This window comes from Perognathus longimembris, chromosome 2, assembly GCF_023159225.1.
Source record: "Perognathus longimembris pacificus isolate PPM17 chromosome 2, ASM2315922v1, whole genome shotgun sequence".
Lineage (NCBI taxonomy): Eukaryota > Metazoa > Chordata > Mammalia > Rodentia > Heteromyidae > Perognathus > Perognathus longimembris.
Window position 1 is genome coordinate 150344666 of NC_063162.1, and position 19176 is coordinate 150363841.

The window sequence follows — 19176 nt, forward strand, 5'->3', positions numbered from 1 at the left end:
AGGATCGTGCTGAGCTGGCTTGAGAGTTTGGGCTCATCTTCTCGATGCATCTCCCGCCCGTCATCCTAGCTGCTCGGGAGGCTGAGAAGTGAGGATCACAGTTCAAAGCCAGCCCGGGCAGAGACTTATCTCTAATGGACGACCGAGAAGCCCGAAGCGGAGCCGTGGCATTGGCGTTGAGCACAGAAGCACAGGGCCAGCGCCCAGGCCCCGAGCTCAAGCCTCGGGACCGGCACCAGAAAGAAAAACCTCCCCTTGGGCCACCCTGACCCCTCAGGTTCCCAACGAGGAGAAGGAGTCCTGGAGACCAGTGTGTGTGTGTGTGTGTGTGTGTGTGTATGAGTGTGTGTGTGTTGTGTGTGTGTGTGAGTGTGTACAGAGCAGGGGACTCTGCCTCAGGTGTGAGCACCCCGAGGAAAGACCCGGAGGACGCTTCTCGGGGGAGCACCTCAGTCTGGCGGGGCGGCGTGAGAGTCCAAGCACGCTTAAGAAGCTCAAAGCCCAACGTCACAGAAGCAGCGGCTGCGGGGCCCGCCTGGAATCCCAGCTACTCGGGAGACAGAAATCGGAGGTCCGCGGTCGCCGGCCAGTCTGGCAAAGTTAGCTCCAGACCCTAGCTGAAAAATAAACCAAAAACCGACGGGTGGGGGCCGTGGCTCAAGTGGTAGGGTATTGCCTAGCACGTGCAGGGCCCCGGGTTCAATTCCCAGTACCAGGGTCAGGGTGGGTAAAAAGAGCTTGGTTTGTGTTGTTTTTTTTTTGTTTTGCTTTGTTTTGTTTTTTACAATGAAGATTTAATTCTAAAGATTTCCCATGATTTTAATGACAGCATGATCAATAACTATCATTTTTACTTTTGTTCTTAGCATCAGCACAAGGGGTTGGGGTTCATTTGTGACATGTCCCTATATACAAACAAAATAATGTGACCAGACTCGCCTTTCCATCATTGTCCCTCACTCCTTAATCAAGCCCAGCGAGCTCCTGCCTCCCTCCCTCCCCCTCCCTCCCTCCCTCCCTCCCTCTCTCTCTCTCTCTTTCTCTCTTTCCTTCTTTCTTTCTTTCTTTCTTTCTCTCTTTCTCTCTTTCTCTCTCTCTCTTTCTTTCTTTCTTTCTCCAGTACTGGGTTTGGACTCAGGACCCCGTACTCTCTGCCTTGGCTTTTTGACTCAAGGCTGGTACGCTACCACTTGAGCTATGCCTCCACTCCTGGCTTTTTGCTGGTTGATTGGAGAGAAGACTCTCTTGATTTGTCTGCCTGGGATGGCTTTGTCTTTTTTTTTGGCCAGTCCTGGGCCTTGAACTCAGGGCCTGAGCACTGTTCCTGGCTTCTCTTTGCTCAAGGCTAGCACTCTACCACTTGAGCCACAGCGCCCCTTCTGGCCATTTTCTATATATGTGGTGCTGGGGAATCGAACCCAGGGCTACATGTATACGAGGCAAGCACTCTTACCACTAGGCCACATTCCCAGCCCCTGGGATGGCATTGAACTGGGATCCTCAGATCTCAGCCCCCTGAGTAGCATAGTTCTGTTTTCGCGCATGCACGTAACGTATTTTGATCACATTCTCTCTCCTCGATCCTCCCTTCGCCCTCCCTCCTCCTGCGCAGCGCCACACCCCAGACAGGACCTGCGTCACCTTCCTAAATCGCTCTGTGACTGTCGAGGGCAAAACTAAGCTCACTGAAACCCCTGTGGGTAATAGTGGATGGTGGGGGGCGGGGCTAGGTGTGACTGGAGTGTGCTAGATGCTTGTGAAAATACCCTGGGAAGTCCTGTTGGACAACCAACCAGGGGGAACTGGGTGGGAGGGGGACAGGGAGGGGTGAGCACGGTGATGGGGGGACGGGGGGCCCGGCTCCCCACTTCTCCGTGCTGCCAGGAGCAGAGCTGACCTGCGTGTCCTTCTCCGTCCTAGCCACAGGCCCTCGTTACTGACCCCGCCCCGCCCTGGCTCCAGCGGGCCCCGCCCACCTCCCCTGCCCCCTGCCCCCCGCGGGCGGGGCGGTGACCTTCCGGGGGCAGCGGGGGAGGGGGGGCTGAGGAAAGGCTGGGTGTCCATCGCTGGCCCCTCCCCAGGCCTCCGCGGCTGCCCCGTGCTCGAGCTCCGGGCCGGCGTCCTCAACTTCCTTTCTATTTCTAGAAACCTCTTCCTCCCACAGAAGCCGCTCAGAAGCCCTCCTGCCGGGGGGGGGGGCCTGGGGCCTGGGAAAGCGGGGGGCCCCTCGTTGTCCTCGGTTATCCCTGCTGCTGGCCGGAGGGCCGTCAGCGCTGCTGTCCAGAGCCCGGGGATGGACGGGTGGAGCCGGGGGCAGCATGGAGAGCCTGAGACTACGAGGGAGCCGATGGCACCGAGGTGCGTAGGTGCGTGTGTGTGCGTGTGTGTGCGTGCATATGTGCGTATGCGTGTGTGTGCGCGTGTGTGCGTGCGTTGGAGATAGTCTGGTGGGGGGCTCCGTCCGGCTCTGGGGAGGTTTCTCCCTGGTGGCGGGCCTGCCACCCCACAGATCCCACGGGAGGGGCCGGGGTGCACTTCCTGGTGGGGCTGGGGGCTGCCTCCCTCCTGGGGGGTGGCAGGTGGGGGGGCCCAGCCCCTCTGAGGAGGGAGATGAAGGCGTGGCGGGGGGGGGGGACGGGGAAGGCGGGAAGCGTCCGTCTTTGGGGGGGGCGGGGGGGGCAGGGAAGGCGGGAAGCGTCCGTCTTTGGCGGGGCGGGGGGGGTGAACAGGGAAGGCGGGAAGCGTCCGTCTTTGGCGGGGGGGGGGGACAGAGAAGGCGGGAAGCGTCCGTCTTTGGCGGGGGGGGGGGGGACGGGGAAGGCGGGAAGCGTCCGTCTTTGGCAGGGGGGGGGGGACGGGGAAGGCGGGAAGCGTCCGTCTTTGGGGTGGCGTGGGGCCCGCAGGCCGGCGCCCCGCCATAGTCCTGTTTAGTAAAAGCCAACGCCCCGTGTGTGTGTGTGTGTGTGTGTGTCAGGTGTTTGTCACGTGGCCCGCGGAGATGGGCACGTGAAGGCAGTGCACGCGTTCCGTTCAGCCCTTTTATTTCACGCTCTGCATTTGCACGTTTGCACACCGGGCGGAAGGTGTGCGTTCCGCTGCTCTCCCTCTTAAAACCTGGCCCTGACCCCTGTCATGGCGCCTGGCGCTGGCAGCCCTGGCTATTCAGGACGCGTGACGTGGCAACCTGGGGCTAGAAACCAGACCGGACGGGGGTTTACAGACCCCTTGTCAGAGACTGGCTGGGGTGTCTAGAGGGGTGGCAGCTCACCCCGGCACCCCGGCTGTGCCTGGACACACGCAGCGGCGGTGACGCCCCATGAACGGGTGTGGGGGCGACGGGGTGCCCGGGAAGTCGGTCCCCGCACCTGCGGCGGGGAACTCCAAACAGGAGGATTACGGTCCAGGCAAAGACAGAGGCGAAAGGCGAAACAATCCGTGCAGAACGAGCGGGAGGGGCGGGAGAGCGTCCATCACGCGGGCGGGGGAACGGTCAGCGCGGTTGGGGGGGGCCGAAAGGATTTGGGGGAGCAGGGGACGTCACGGGAACCGTCTCGTCTGAGACCAGGGCTCCAGCAGCTCCAGTTCTTCGGGGGTCCGCGGGAAGCGGAGACGGAGTTTCCGCCCTGTGCTGGCGGCACCCTGACGGGTCACCTCGTGTCCCCACAGCAGCGCGGCAGCAGAGCCGAGCCCCGGGGGGGCCCCGCTGCGGCTCCTCCTGGTGGGGAAGCGGGGCGCGGGGAAGAGCGCCACCGGGAACACCATCCTGGGCAGAGCCGCGTTCGAGTCCCGGTTCAGCGATCGGTTCGGGGGTGCGCGGCGCGTTCGCCCCCCCCCCCCCCCCCGGCGTCCACACGCTGCTCCTGGTCACGGCCGTCGGCCACTACACGGCGGAGGACGAGGACGCCTTCCGGGGCATCCTGGGGGCGTTGGGGGCGCACGCTCTATCTACCTATCATCCACCTACCTACCTACCTACCTACCTACCATGTATTTATTTGCTGGTCTTCGGGCTTGAACTCAGGGCCTGGGCGCTGTCCCTGAGCTCTTTTTGCTCAAGGCCAGCGCTCTACCTACTTTGAACCACAGCACCACTGCTGGTTTTCTGATGGCTAATTGGAGATTAAGTGTCTCACGGCCTTTCCTGCCCGGGCTGGAAACCGACTGCAATCCTCAGCTCTCAGCCTCCCGAGTAACCGGGAGCCACCAGGAGGGAGCCACCAGCGCCTGGCAAGATATTTACGTTTTAGCTGAAGTAGAATGAGGAATTGGACCGTGGGTTACCCGAGGGCCACGGGGGGGACTGTGGATACTGTCTTGGCGAGTCACTGGACAGGCGAGGTCCTTGACTTACTTGGTCCCTCACGTTATCGGGTGCACCCTTCCCTCTTCGGACTGTCCTTCTGGCTTCCGTAAAACGTCCTCCTTCCCCCTCCCACCTCCTCTCCGGCTGTTCCAGAGACCGCCTCCTTCGTCATAGTCTTGCCCAGGTGGTCTCATCTGTCGAAGGCTTTGGGGTCCGTCCATTGCTGACAGTTCCCACACCAGGGAGCGTGGGCCGGCTCTGCCCCCCCTGGCCCTGCTCCCTCACCCAGCGCCCTGGTGTGGTCCCATCCTTGATCTCTCTCAGGCACCCATGCTTCCCATACCCAAACTTCCGGCTTCCTGGGAGTCTCTGACTTCCTTTTCCTCTTCAGCCAGCCAGTGGTTGTGTTGCCCACCAATCCTTCATGCCTAAACTCCGAGGTCCGCTTTGCTCCCTTTGCTCCCTCCCATTGGATGACCGAGGGGTCCCCAGATCCCGCATGGCCATCATTCCCAGAATCCATCCCCACGCCCACCAGCCTGTCCGCTTACACCGCTTTATTCTTTTCTTCCATCTGTTCTTAGGCCTTAACCTTTGCTCCATTTCTACGCTCAACAGTCCAAGTGATCTTTGCACGTATTTATGTATTTGCTTATTTGCACTGGTACTAGGGCTTGAACGCGGGGCCCTGGTGTGGCTCTCAGCTCTCTTGCTCAAGGCTGGTGCTCTGCCACTTGGATTGGAGCTGGAGAGAAGATTGATTTCTGTAGCCTTGGCATTTGCATTGGCGTGACCTTCCGCATTTAAAGGAAGCGCGGACTGCTAAAGCGTTTGAGTACTGGGCTTGCTTCTACGCCCTGTGCCAATTCTTCCTACACAGATCAAGATGCGTTGTTCACATAGACTGCTCTGCTACATGGCAAAACATCCAATATATAACCTAAACATGAAGGAAAGCGAGGGAAGGGCTGGGCTAGGAGGGGTGGTGAGCATGTTGAAGGGGGGGGGGGTCATGAGCTGCTTTGTCGCGTGGCAAACTCCTTTGTACAACTACGTAAAGATAAAATACAACTCCCCCCCCCAAGTTTATGCCAGTACCCCAGAGACAGGCTGAAGTCCTCTCCATCTTCTTTCAGTGTGTCTATGTCACAGAATAGGTCTCCTTTCTCTGCCTTCCACCACTACTGCCTCGTTCATTGGCATTTTGGAATGACCGGCCAGGCCTGACATGTCGGAATTTTCAGACGGCCTCTGGCCAAGAACTCTGGGTAAAATTTCACTATTTTGTGAAAAAAAAAAAAGCTGTGTTTTTTTTTTTTTTTAAATTGCGTGTGTCATTTCTCCTTTATTTTTTAGGACTGTGGGAATAAAGCTACAAGTCAAGGAGCTACGCCATGTGGTAAGTCAATCCTGTAGACATTTGGGCAGCCAAAGAAAAGGGCGGTGGGGGGTGGGGAAGGCTACCTGTATGAACCAGAAGCCGATGCGCACCAGGAGGAATCCTAACACAGGTGAGCCGGTGCCTCACTGGCTCTGGTTACCGTGTGGATACCCCCGGCCCGCTGGCATTCACGGAACCAGGCTTGCTGCTCGCTACAGCATCTTTCTAACTCAGACTCTTTCTCCTGGTCCTGAGTCCAGCACAGCTCACATTTCGGCTATGCCTGCAAGGCCGAAACCATTGTTTCTGAACAAGCCCAATGTGTAGCATTCACAGCACAGAGATACTGCAAGCACTGCTACAGTAGCCGGCGCTGACAGCTCTTAATACCTAGTGCTGCCTGGATGCATAATCCAACAGCTCCCAGTCACGGAAATGTCTTCCATAATGTGGACAAAAAGAGAGAAAGCAGTTATGGATACACGTCTAGATTATTTCTGGGCCAGCTCTCTGCTAGAGCGGAGTGTTCGGTGGTGACTAACGCATCCCACGGGAGACGGGGCTGGTGCGTGGTGCGGACAGAGGGTTTCAGGGCGCGGCTTGCAGGATTTATGGCAGTGGACTGAGGCCTGAATTACCCGGCGTAAAAGGCACAAATCGGAGGTGGCCCTTTTCATCTCGACGCCCTGCGGGCAAAGGTATGGAGGGCATTGATCATCTTAGGACTTGTGACACCACAGCCAACTCTTTTTTTTTGGCCAGTCCTGGGGCTTGGACTCAGGGCCTAAGCACTGTCCCTGGCTTCTTCCCGCTCAAGGCTAGCACTCTGCCACTTGAGCCACAGCGCCACTTCTGGCCGTTTTCTGTATATGTGGTGCTGGGGAATCGAACCTAGGGCCTCGTGTATCCGAGGCAGGCACTCTTGCCACTAGGCTATATCCCCAGCCCCAGCGTGTTACTTTATGAACATGCTATTAAAAAGGGGACATTTTAGAATCAGGTGTTCCCAGTCTCACCTAAGCCCAGAGACCTCATGCCTCCTTCCATAATTACCACGGCCCCAGTGCTGCACCTCGGCTTTCCTGGGGCGTCTCAGGCTCCCGTGAACCCCCTAATTCCCCGGCCCTTCCCCACCTGCTGGCTAACTTCTGACCAGGGTTAGAATTCCCCAGTCAGAATACTCGTGCCATTCTCAGTCCACGCGGTCGGGGAAGAGGCACCTGAAAGCGTAGCCGTGAGAGGAGGCTCTGAGTCTGTCTTCTTGCCCCTTAGATCCCGGAGATCCCGGAGATCCCGGACCACCAGGTCCTCCTCATGGGGAGTCAGGGTGTCGGCAAAAGCACAACCGGGAACAGCATCCTGGGCCGGCAAGCGTTTGAGACCGGATTCAGCGGGCAGGCGGTGACCCGGCAGTGTAAGTCTGAGAGCATGACCTGGAGAAGGAAGAAAGTTCTGGTCGTCGATGCTCCAGAGCTCTCCTCTCTGACGTCGGCTGCGTCTCAGCTCAGGGAAAACATGACCGCCGGCCCGCGCGCCTTCCTGCTGGTGATCCCGCTGGGTCCTTTCCACCCGAGGGATGCGGAGGTGTTCCGAGCCATCCAAGAGCAGTTTGGAGACAAATACACGAAGCACACGATCATTCTCTTTACTAGGAGGGAGGATTTACAGGGCGAGGACCCGGAGGCATCCTTAAGCAGGAATGGACCTCTGCGGGGACTCATCGAGCAATGCGGACACAGATACAGCATCTTTGACGACCGGGCAGCGCCCGAGGCCAGGCGGAGCCAGGTAGAGCAGCTCCTGCTCCACGTCTTCAGAGAGAAAGGTAAGGCTCCCAGGTTACACCCGTGGCTTATTTACCCCGCGCAGTGACCTGTCCCACGGGACCGCGAGGAGTTAGGGCGCCTCCTCAAGAAGCATAGAAGTGTAGGGAAACACAGGGGAAGCCGGGTCCCAGTGGCTCACGCCTGTCATCCTGGTGACTCAGGGGACTGAGATCTGAGGATCGTGGTTCAAAGCCAGCCCGAGCAAGAAAGTCCGTGAGACCCTTAGCTCCAATGAGCCACTGACAAACTGTACGTGGAGCTGAGGCTCAGAGCGGCAGAGCGCTAGCCTTGAGCTGCGGAGCTCAGGGACAGACAGGCCCGGAGCCAGGCCCGACAGCTACCGCCACCACCGCCGCCGACAGGTGCATCCCTGTCAGCCCAGGGTCATGAGTCTTCTCTTTCCTCTGCACAGAACCCCTGAGCCTGGTCCTCGTAGGGAGGAGCGGGCCCGGGAAGAGCGCCCCCGGGAACACCATCCTGGGGAAAGCCGTCTTCCCCTCGCAGCTCCGCGCCCAGCCGGTCACCCGGGCGTGCCAGCAGGGCAGGAGGTGGTGGTTGTGGACACGCCGCTGTTCAGCCAGGTGCCCGGCGCGGAGAAGGATCCGTCCTGGCTAGAGACGGAGGCGGAGCGCTGCTGGGCCCTCTGTGGAGAGGGAGCGAAGCCGATCGTGCTGGTGTTGGAGCCGGGGCGGTTCACCCGGGCGGACGAGGCCGCGGTGGCGCGGCTGGAGGCCGCCTTCGGGAGCCGCGTCCTGCAGTACACCGTCCTGCCCTTCACTCGGAGGGAGGACCTGGGGGGGAGCGAGGCATTTCAAGATTACATCCACAAAACGAGCCGCAAAGGCCTCGGGCAATTAGTGAGGAAGGGCCGGGGCGAGTCTGCGCCTTTAATAACAGAGACGCCGGCCAGTCCGGGGACACGCAGGCCAAAGAGCTTTCGGCGATGGCCAATGACCTGAAAAAGACGCACGAGCGAGGGTACCCCTGTCCCTGGGGGGAGGTCAGGAAGCACATTAGAGATGCCCAGGGCCGCAGCGGCTTTCTTAGTCACTCGATAGGGGGGTAGCCATGCGGCTGTCCAGGTTCAGGGCGGTGGCAGCTGGCGGGGCGGGGGGGTGGGCGGGGGGGGGCTAGATTGGCCGTCGTGGCAGGCGGGCGCGTGGCATCGAAGGCTACAGAGGCCAACGCGCCTCACCTCGCGTTGCGGTGCCTGTTTTAGGTCAATAAATGGTCGGGCTGTAGCCAGCCAGAGGAGGGGTCAGAATCGCCGGACCCGTGTATCGATGTAGGAGAGACGGAGTCAGGACGGACACCGTGTGTAAGCTCCAGGTCAGCCCGGGGCCCCGATGGAGACAGTTCTACACCGGGCGCTAGTGGCTCACGCCTGCGATCCTGGCTACGGAGGAGCCCGAGACCTGAGAATCATGGTTCAAAGCCAGCCTGGGCGGGAACCTACGCGAGACTTTTCCCTCCAATTAACCACTGGAAAACCAGAAGTGGAACTGTGGCTCAAAGTGGTAGGGCGCTATGCTTGAGCAAGAGGGACAGCACCTTGAGCACACACACACACACACACACACACACATACACACACGCACGCACACACACACAAATCAGAGCGCCCAAATGCAGGGAACGGAGCCATGTTCAGTGCACCTTAGCCACGGCAGAATGCAGCAGTGGACTCTGACGGCCTCTCTTGTGGCTTTTGCTTTGTATTTTTTGGTGGACCAGTCTGTCTGTCAGATTGGCTGGCAGACCACTGGCTCGTCCAGCCCCCCTGTCCCTCTGGGGCAAGGCTCAGGTGTAGGGCAGGGCCCAGGAGTAGAACAGCATACTTCTTCTTTCCTTAGGCTTAGTTCTCTCCTCATTCCACATCCAGGTAGAAAGTGAGACACCGTTACGCCTTTAGTGTGTGTGTGTGTGTGTGTGTGTGTGTGTGTGTGTGTGTGTGTGTGTGTTTGCCACTCCTGGGGCTTGAACTCAGGGCCTAGGCATTGCTTCTTAGCTTTTTTTTTTGCTCAAGGCTGGCATTCTGTCACGTCAGCCACGGCTCCCCTTCCCGCTTTTTGGTGGTTAATTAGAGATAAGTGTCAGGGCTTTCCTTCCCTGGGCTGGCTTCGGAGCACAGTCCTCAGATCTCAGCCTCCGAGTAGCTAGGATGACAGGCACCAGCCATTTGCACCTGACCAGTATGTAAGATATAAAGCAATTTCACTGCTAAACACCACAGTGAATTGGACTATAGAAGATTAGAACTGGAATTCCTTAAGCTAGAGAAGGTAGCAAAATTCCAAAATTCCAGGTTTAGGTCTAAAAGAAGGTTAGAAGAAGGTTTTCTGGGAATCCCTTGACGATACCCACTCCCCTTTCTAAAGCCCTGAGGACTGTTCAAATTCAGGCAAATGAAATGATAGTGACTTGAACCTACGAGGGCCCTACTGTACCTCGTGTCAAGAGGTCCAGGAATGAGCACTCCGGGGCCACTGCCAGCCCCAGCTCTGGGAATACGTGGCTGTTTGCTTCTAGGAAGGGGGTACCTGTCCGCGACTGAGCAGATTCTACTGGGGGCCACCCGCGGTGCGTGTGACATAGCAAGTATGGCATTGTCTGCCAGGTAGGTCGAGGCTCAGGTATCGCTGGCATTCACCCCTGTGTGTGCATCTCGGGAGGAGGGGGCCAGGCCATGTATTCATTTCCCCCTTGGCGACCTTTGGTGACCTCCCAGACCAGCCTGCTTTTCAGACCATGACTGTCACCCTTAATGCCTTGGAACGCCACCTTAGTTCTTTTCACTTCTAGAAAACGTGTGTCGAGTAATCAAGTAACCAGCTAATAAAGATGAATCGGGTTACGAAGGCCTGTTCTCTTCGGGTGCCAGTTTTCTGATTTAGGGGAAGCAGACACCTCCCCGAAGGGGCAGCGGGGTTGTGTGGAGGCCGAGAGGGAAGGCAGGGTTTCCCACCCCCCCCCCCCAGGTGCCCATGCGGCCCGGAGGCCTCCATGGCTCAGGAGTCCCCCGCTCCAGAGATGGCGCCGCAGTCAGGTCCGGTGTGTGTAGGCAAGATTCGAATGGGGACATTCCTAATTGCCACGGGGGCAAGGGGGATGCCCCAGAGGGGCCCCCGGGGAGGTCCAGGGGTGCTCCTCTAGGCTGCCCAGGGTCAGTTGGCCTCCGCAAAACGAGCCTGCGCTTCGTGTCTGTGGGTGTCTGGACCCGGGACTCCAAAGTGTCCAGGCGGGCAACCACGGGCCACCGTCCAATGAGATCTATGCTGCTGCAGACCGGAATCCACCCGCTGCCCCTGCTCTGGGACGGGAGGCACTGAGTCTCCCGGTGGATGGTTGGGGAGGGCGGGCGGGGTGCGCGCTCTGGCCTCTGCTTCCTCTGGGTTCGCAGAGTCTGCGGATTCACTGGGTGAGGATGGCGGTCCAGCATCGAGCGCCCCGCCCTCCGCGGGGGCGTCCTGGCCGGCGAGGAGTCCTCGCCCATCAGGACGCTGCCCACCCGTTGCCGTGGGCCTCGTCCCTCGGCCGGGGACGTCACCTATGGAAGGCAAAGGCCCTCGGGGAGAGGGGTTTTTACCTCGCGGGGGGCATTGAACACCTCCAGGAGACGTGTGTGGCAACAATGGATGGGTGGCGCTGGCGTATGGGGAATAAACTCCTGGTGTGCGCAGTGCCGTGTATCACCCAGCCCTCCACAGCAAGCAACCGTCTGACTGCCGAAGAGGCTCCAAGCGAAGGTCAATGGGTCGCGTTGCAGAATGTCCCTGTGGTCCTGATCGGCGTGGGGCAGAGAAAGGGGAGAGCACAACGAAGGAAGGGGTGCGTGGGTTTTTGTTTTGTGTTGGTCTTGGGGTTTGAACTCAGGGCCTGGGTGCATGCAGTCCTTAAGCTTTTTTTTTTTTTGCTTAAGGCGAGTGCTCTGCCACTCGAGTGACAGCTCTAGTTCTGGCTTTTTGGTGGTTAATTGGAGATAAGAATCACGTGGCCTCTCCTGCCCGGGCTGGCTTTGCACCGTGGTCCTCAGGTCTCAGCCTCCTGAGCAGCTAGGACGACGGGCGGGAGCCGAGTGGCGGATGGGCTTTGGTCTGCTTGGATAATGCACTTCAGTGTGCGCTTGTTTAGCCATGCAGGAAGCTGAGACCTGAGGACCACAGTTTGAAGCCAGCCTGGGCAGAAAATGACTCTTGTTTCCAATTAAACACCCCTCCTCCCCCCAAAAAAACCTGGAAGTGGAGCTGTGGCTCAAATGGTAGAGTGCTAGCCTTGAGCAGAAGAACTCAGGGGCAATGCCTAGGTCCCAAGTTCAAGTCTCAGGACCATCACACACACACATACACACTGTATTATACATATAATATATATTACATATATTATATATATATATATACACACACATATTTCATGGAGAACTTCAAAGACAAGCAATTCCATAAAATTGGCTTAACTCCTAAAAAGGAGTAAGCGAGCTGTCGGCAGAGTCTGTGACCCGCGAGTGAATTGGTCATGAACCCGCTCCTCTTGGATGCGGTCAGCCCTGCATCAGCAGGATTTTCACCTGCCTGCCCCCTTCACGCTTGTTTGTTCCTTGGCACTTGTGATGCTCAGCTGCAGACCGAGGTCTCTCCGACGGCCCGGCCTCGGGCTCGGCCCCCGATGGCCCCCAGAGAGGCAGCCGTGACCCCCTTGAGAAGGCCCTGTGGCCTTGACTCTCACATTTCTGAGACTCGACCTAGAATCTAACCACCTGGGTGTTGGGTGTGAACCCCACACTTCCTGTCTATTGTTTTTCACTGAAGACTGTCCGCACAGCTGTTAGGAGGCAGGAGTGTGGGAGGTCTGTGTTTCTCCACCCACAGGTGATAGGACTGGATAAGAATTGAAAGAAGAATTAACACCAACACTTTACAAAGACTTCCAGCAAATGGGAGAGGGCACAGGCCACTGCTCACTCTTGGAAGTTAGTACTAGAAAGATATTACAAGAAGTGAGAGCTATGAGCAAGTAGACCTTAGGAATCTAAACATGAGACACCCACCAAAATACACGCAAATTGAGTGCGGCCACGTGTAAAGTGAAGTAATCTATCCCAGGATGCACTATGGGCTCCATACATGAATAGATCAATGCATCATGCTGTAATGACAGGATGAAGGACAAAGGACAAAAAGCACACGATCGTCTCAATAGATGGAGAAAAAATGTTGCACAGAATCTAACTGCAGTTTATTGTAAAAAAAAAAAAAAACAACCACTTGATAAATTAGGAACAAGTAAGATGGTGATATTTCCATCCATTTTATGCCTTTCCATTTTCCTCACAAATTCCAAAGTCCTTGGTACGTTAAACGAAGTTCTTTATATTTTTGCAAGCATTTAAATCTCCCTGCCAGATTCTGTCTTGCATAGCCACGCTGAAGGGGTTTTAACAACAACAAACCAAAATGGACCTTTGAAGCATCCTGGGCTGGTCAGGCGTGTAACAGCCGCAAGGCAAACGTGGTGATTAAACTTGAACGTTAAAGTAAATGGAAATGAAATTCAGTGGTGCGATCCACTCGTCCCATGTCCCGAACTCAGGGGCTACGGGTGGATCTGGCTTGCCGGCGGGCACAGGACCGTCCCCTCTTGCAGAACGCTCCGGAGTGCAGTTGGATGGTAGAGTGGGCAGGTCCCTGGCGTTCACAAGGGTATGCAACCCCTCCCCTCGCTTCCTTTCTGCTTCCCTTCCAAAGCTCCCCGCTTACCATTGCCTGTGAATTCAGGGGAGCGTGTGGGACCCAGACTTTCCAGGTAAGGGAAGAGCGTTGGAGCGCCAGGGGTGGCGGCGGCCATGGCGTTTGGGGGGTTCTCTTGGTCAGGAGGGGACCTCTTCGTTAGTTTAATTTCCCAAACCTCCCAGCGAGCTTATCCGAATGTATTGCTGGTTAGTTTCTGTTTCCTGTCTTTGTTGACTTGGGGCAATGTGGGGAAGCCACATTGACTGTCTCTTTCAAGAGTTGCTGCCGAGGGGACAACTGCTTTACAAACAAATGGTTCCTGTACTGGCTTCAGAGTTTAAAATTCGATTCTTGCAGGAAAAGAGTGAGTTGGGTCCCAGGAGAGGTTTTGGAAAGAGCCTTGCAAATGGGGACCGGCTCAGCTCGTTTCCTACCTTGGCTACAGGATGAGGAGACTGTGCAGGCTGAGGTCTTGTTACCCCATTATTATTCTTGTTATTCCGTTGCTACCTGTCCTCAGGGGCAGTCCCCCGCCGAAGGCACTGTCCCTTCCCGAGTTGGCGGAGACTTGGGCTCCCCGCTGGAATCCAGCTCCCCGCCGCTCTGATTTGTGGAAGCCAGCACTGAGGATGACGGAGGCTTGCTCCTGCGCAGCTCAGCGCCCAGCCGGCTCCTGAAGAAAGCAGTCTCCCGGCTCCGCATCTGAGTTCGAATCCGAGCAGTACCGAGGGGCCTCTAGAGGACGGGGGTTCCGGGACCTGCGGCCAGCTGCTCTTCTATTGCTGGCATCCCGTCTTCTCCCCGCTCACTAATGCTTTCCTGTTTTCCTTCCTCCGCAGGCTTTCCTGGGCGGGCTTGGATCCCTCCAGGAGACCGAGGCCTAAGCAAGAAGCCCAGGGACTGAAGGGACGCAGTGGGCTTGGTGGCCAAGCTGGAAAAGGAGGTGCCTTAATCACGACCAGCGTCTCCAACTCCCCCTGCCTGTGATGATCCTCAACGATCAAAACCCCAGCAGCCGGGCTGTTTCTAGGACCACTCCCCTGACAGAGCACCGAACTCCAGCCTTCTGGAATTTTCCTTGTCTTGACCCTGGACTTGTCTCTATCACCGTTGTTGCCTGATAGAGCTCCCTCTTTCTAGCCGGCTCTGTGAGAGCACTGTCAGGACGGCTATTGAGGCGGCGGGCAAGGCCTTGAGTAGCCACCGGTGTGTCTCATCCAGGCTTCTCTTCCAGCCCCACTCCCGTCGTGAGCTTTACCACACCAGTCACATTTCCTTTTTCTTTTTTTTCTGACAGTCCTGGGCCTTGGACTCAGGGCCTGAGCACTGTCCCTGGCTTCTTTGTGCTCAAGGCTGGCACTCTGCCACCTGAGCCACAGCGCCACTTCTGGCCGTTTTCTATATGTGTGGTCCCGGGAAATCGAACCCAGGGCTTTATGTATGCGAGGCGAGGGCTCTTGCCACTAGGCCACATTCCCAGCCCTCATATTTCCTTTTGTGAACAATAATTTAGTGAGCCTTGGTATAGCCATAGACATTTTGTAGGTCAGTTATGAGATACTGCTTCACAGGTGGTATAGATACATGAAAATAGAGTGTTGCTCGTTCTCTTTCCTCTTCCTCGTCTTTTGTTACAATTCTTTCACTCATTTATCTCCACACTATTATCACACAATACACGGATGCTGGTGTGACTTTGTACAAATCCTTATCTATTAGATAAACTAGGACTGGAGAGTAATTTGATTTTGTTGTTGGTGGTGGTGGTCACAGGGTTGAACTCAGGACCGGGGCACCGTCGCCGAGCTCTTCAGAGCTCAAAGCTAGCGCTCTACTCCTTGAGCCACAGCGCCAGTTCTGGTTTTCTGGTTAATTGGAGATAAGAGTGTCCTGGACTTTCCTTCCCGGGCTGGCTTTGAACTGCGATCCTCAGCTCTCAGCCTCCTGAGTAGCTAGGATGACAGGCGTGAGCCGCTGCTGTCCAGCTGGTCTTGCTTTTATTTACTTTAAAACAAGGTTTGTTTTCTTCTTTGAGATGATAATAAACATGGTCACAGCAGAAATAGTCAGGAATGGGACAGCGTGCTCTGAAACCTGGTGCGGCCCTCTGGGAGCGTTAAAAATGTCTGACCTCTAACAATACCTACACAAATAGAAAATGCAAATTAAAAAATACAAACTCTCCTTTTTACAGCACGTTTAAGAAAATCATCAGGGCTTTGGAACTTTTGGTATTTACCTCGCCGCTTACAAATTCTGTTTGTGGTTTTGGTGGGTGGTAGAGAGCTTGGTGGGGATGTCCTTCCCTTCCTCCTCCTCCCCCTCCTCCTCCTCCTCCCCCTCCTCCTCCTCCTCCTCCTCCTCCTCCCCCTCTTCCTCCTCCTTCCCTTTCTCCTCCTCCTCCTCTTCCTCCTCCTCCTCCTTCCTTCCTCCTCCTCCTCCTCTTCCTCCTCCTCCTTCCCTCCTCCTCCCCCCACTCCCCCCCTCCTCCTCCCCCTCTTCCTCCTCCTTCCCTTTCTCCTCCTCCTCTCTCCTCTCCTCCTCCTCCTTCCTCCTCCTCCTCCTCCTCTCCCCCTCCTCCTCCTCCCCCTCTCCTCCTCCCCTCCCTCTCCCCTCCTCCTCCTCCTCCTCCCCTCTTCCTCCTCCTCCCCCTTCTCCTCCTCCCTCTCCTCCTCCCCTCCTCCTTCCCTTCCTCCTCCTCCTCCTCCTCTTCCTCCTCCTCCTCCTCCTCTTCCCCTCTTCCTCCTCCTTCCCTTTCTCTTCCTCCTCCTCTTCCTCCTCCTCCTCCTCTTCCTCCTCCTTCTCCTCCCTCCTCCTTCCCTTTCTCCTCCTCCTCTTCCTCCTCCTCCTCCCCCTCTTCCTCCTCCTTCCCTTTCTCCTCCTCCTCCTCTTCCTCCTCCTCCTCCTCTTCCTCTTCCTCCTCCTTCCCTTCCTCCTCCTCCCCTTCCTCCTCCTCCTTTCCTTCCCCCTCCTCCTCCTCCCCCTCCTCCTCCCTCTCCTCTCTCTCCTCCTCCTCCTCCCCCTTCCTCCTTCTTCCCTTCCTCCTCCTCCTCCTCTTCCTTGTCTTCCTCCTCCTCCTCCTCCTCCTCCTCCTCCTCCTCCTCCTCCTCCCCTTCCTCCTCCTCCTCCTCCTCTCCTTCCTCCTCTTCTCTCATTATCAGCCTCCTGCTCCAATTTCCTCCTTCCCATTCCCGTTCTCTTCCTCCCCCTCCCCCTTCCGTTTTCTGCTTCAGATGGGCTCAGTGCTGGTGTCCACAGCTGAGTGACGTGGCGGGCAGGCCGCTGGTCGCGGGGCCGGGGCTCTGGCGAGGAGGCTGCCGTGGCGGGTGGTGGAGGTGGCTGAGGCGAGCTGGACCCAGGAAGGATGACAAGATGGCTCTTGGGGGGAGCTGGGAGGCTTTGGGGGGTGGAGGGGTGGTGCCTTACTCTCAACAGGTAGCTCCAGTGGAGATAAGCCTCAGTGCTGGATTTCCTCTCCCCCAAGCGCTGCTCCAGCCCCTCTCTTCTTCGGGGTGGAGTTGCTGATGAGCAGTCCGCGGTCATTCTCATCCTTAGCCTCCACTGGGAAATCTTTTCCCTCGCTCTTCTCAAGACTTGCAACGTGGGGCTGGGGATATGGCCTAGTGGCAAGAGACCTTGCCTCGTATACATGAAGCCCTGGGTTCAATTCCCCAGCACCACATATCTAGGAAATGGCCAGAAAGAAAGAAAGAAACCGCACCAAATCACAAGTTGCAAATCTTTTTTTTTTTGCCAGTCCTGGGTCTTGAACTCAGGGCCTGAGCACCGTCCCTGGCTTCTTTTTGCTCAAGGCTAGCACTCTGCCACTTGAGCCACAGTGCAGCGAGGGCAGCCGGAGACGCCAGGCAAGGCCTCGGGGGTCAGCCCCTGGAGCTCAGGAGGGAAAGCGAGCTGTGGAGAGAGGCCAGCGGGGAAGGCCTCCCGCCCTCCGAGCTGACAGCCGTGGGATGTGAGCAGCCCCGGGCAGAGGGGTGCCCTCGAAAGGCGACTCTAGGCACGTTACTTCGGCACCCAGCGCGCCCCGGGACTGGTTCAAGGTGGGAGGAGACTCCGCTGGGAGACGGAGGCTCGGGTCCTGAAATGGAAGAGCAGGTGCGTCTCAGAGGCCGTCGGGCCGCGTCCCAGCGTCTCCAGAGCCACCAGAGCCCAACGCGGCAGTGGCCACGGCACTGGCCATCTCCGGAGGACGCCAAGTGCCCAGGGGAGCAGATTCGCCCCAGCCCGGCCGTGTCACAGGAAGCCGGGGGAGACCTCGTCCCCGCCGGCCCCTCCCCAGAGCCAGCTTCCCCTCCGACGGCAGCGCGGGGGCAGCGGGGCACCAGCTTCCCTGGAGAGAGAGCGGGAGAGCCGGGCAGCCCCGCGGCAGCACCAGGTGAGGCTCGTGAGAGGGGGTGCAGGGCATGCGCGATGAGGGGACCGCAGAGAGGGCGCACCCCTGCATGGCCGGGAACCCCTCCGGGGAAGAGCCAGGCCGTTCATGGCGCGCAGGTGGACCATGGCTTCCTGGGCAACTGCAAGTCGCTTGTCTTTACGCAACTATAGGGAAGACGGTCACTTCCCTTTGAAAAGGACATCAGTGTCTCCAAGGTAAAGCCGGAGAATGGGGAGAAGGTTCTAGGTGGAAATGGACACCGAGTCCCTCTAATTCCTCACCACAAGCCCCAGTGAAGGCAAGTGCCATCCGCCAGCACAAATAAGAACACGGCCCTCTGCCTGACTGCTCCAGAACTGCTCAGCACAGCTGGGGAGGGGGCTGCGGCTTCCTGTGACAGAGACGGGGGGGGGGGGCTCCTGAAGACGGTGGGATCCGTTCTTCTGCTGCCACTGTGAGCTGCGGTGTGGCTTTTAGTTCCTATTTCCTTCGTATCAGTGATTAGGAATGGAAAGCACGTGAGTCCTGGGGGGCATCCGCGCTGTGGCTTCTAGAAGTCTCTCCGTGGACACTCGGGGCAGAGCTGCGGGTGTGGCCGTCCCGGCTCCCCGCAGAGGGAACGGAGTCTCCCAGGGCGCCGGGGATTCTGGGAGCGGCGGTCCTGCGCTGTCAAGCTCCACCCTCTTGGTAAAGCAAGTCCCTGTGCACCTGCTGCTCAGCCTTTCTCTTAGCGGAGGGCCCTGGGAAAGTTCTGGAAGGGCTGCTTCGGATGGTCTGCCATGACTCGTACTTGTCCCGCACTTACCAAAGGTGAGCCCCAGGGGCTCCTGTCTCGCGATGGCCAACGGCTGGCCACCCCGGTTTCTTGTTTTTGACAAGCCGGTTCCCATCCCACCTCCTGGCTTCTTTTGAAGTCAGTTCCAGACTTCATATAATTTTCCCTGCTAATGTTTTAGAATGTATATTAAAAATAACAATTCTATGCACTGTTGTCATCACACCAAAAATAAGTCTATATTGTTACCAATTTTCCTGCAGTCTGTGTTCACAAGGCATGTACAGTTTTTATTATTTATTTGCAACTATGTTCAGAAAGGCGATCCCGGATCATTCTATGTGTTTTCTAGCCCCCAGTGTCAAGTTAGGCATTTCCCTAGGAATCCTGGGGGTTTTCTTTCCGAGGAGAATGGTAGGGAAGTTTGGGCCATTGCCTGTGTGGCCGCGTTTCTTGTCTTCTTAGTGTGTGTGTGTGTGTGTGTGTGTGTGTGTGTGTGTTTTGTGTATAAATGTTTGTGTCTGTATCTCCAGTACATAACACACAGTATAATTCAATGATAGGAATGCCAGTATTATTAATTTTGTAACTATGAAAAGAGCTCTAGGGTATTTCTTCATTTTTTTGGGGGGGGGGCGGATTTTTGGCTCCATTCTTCTGGGGTTGTCGCAGAACTTTATGTACTAAAGGGCATAGGTTTGCTTTTGCTTGTTTCACCGAATCTTTGATATTTAGGAATTAATTTTCAACATAGATTTTTTTTTTTTTTTTT

At 57.0% G+C, this 19176-nt stretch overlaps 1 protein-coding gene across 1 annotated transcript; it reads left to right on the forward strand.

Moving 5' to 3' along the window:
• Window positions 1-2326: 2326 nt before the first annotated feature.
• Window positions 2327-8576, forward strand: Gimap8 (GTPase, IMAP family member 8). Its single transcript, XM_048337749.1, is given in 8 exon segments — window positions 2327-2358; window positions 3670-3809; window positions 4888-4939; window positions 5660-5702; window positions 6957-7509; window positions 7923-8057; window positions 8060-8374; window positions 8377-8576. Coding segments are annotated over 8 exon segments (1449 nt in total). The 5' UTR covers window positions 2327-2347.
• Window positions 8577-19176: the final 10600 nt, after the last annotated feature.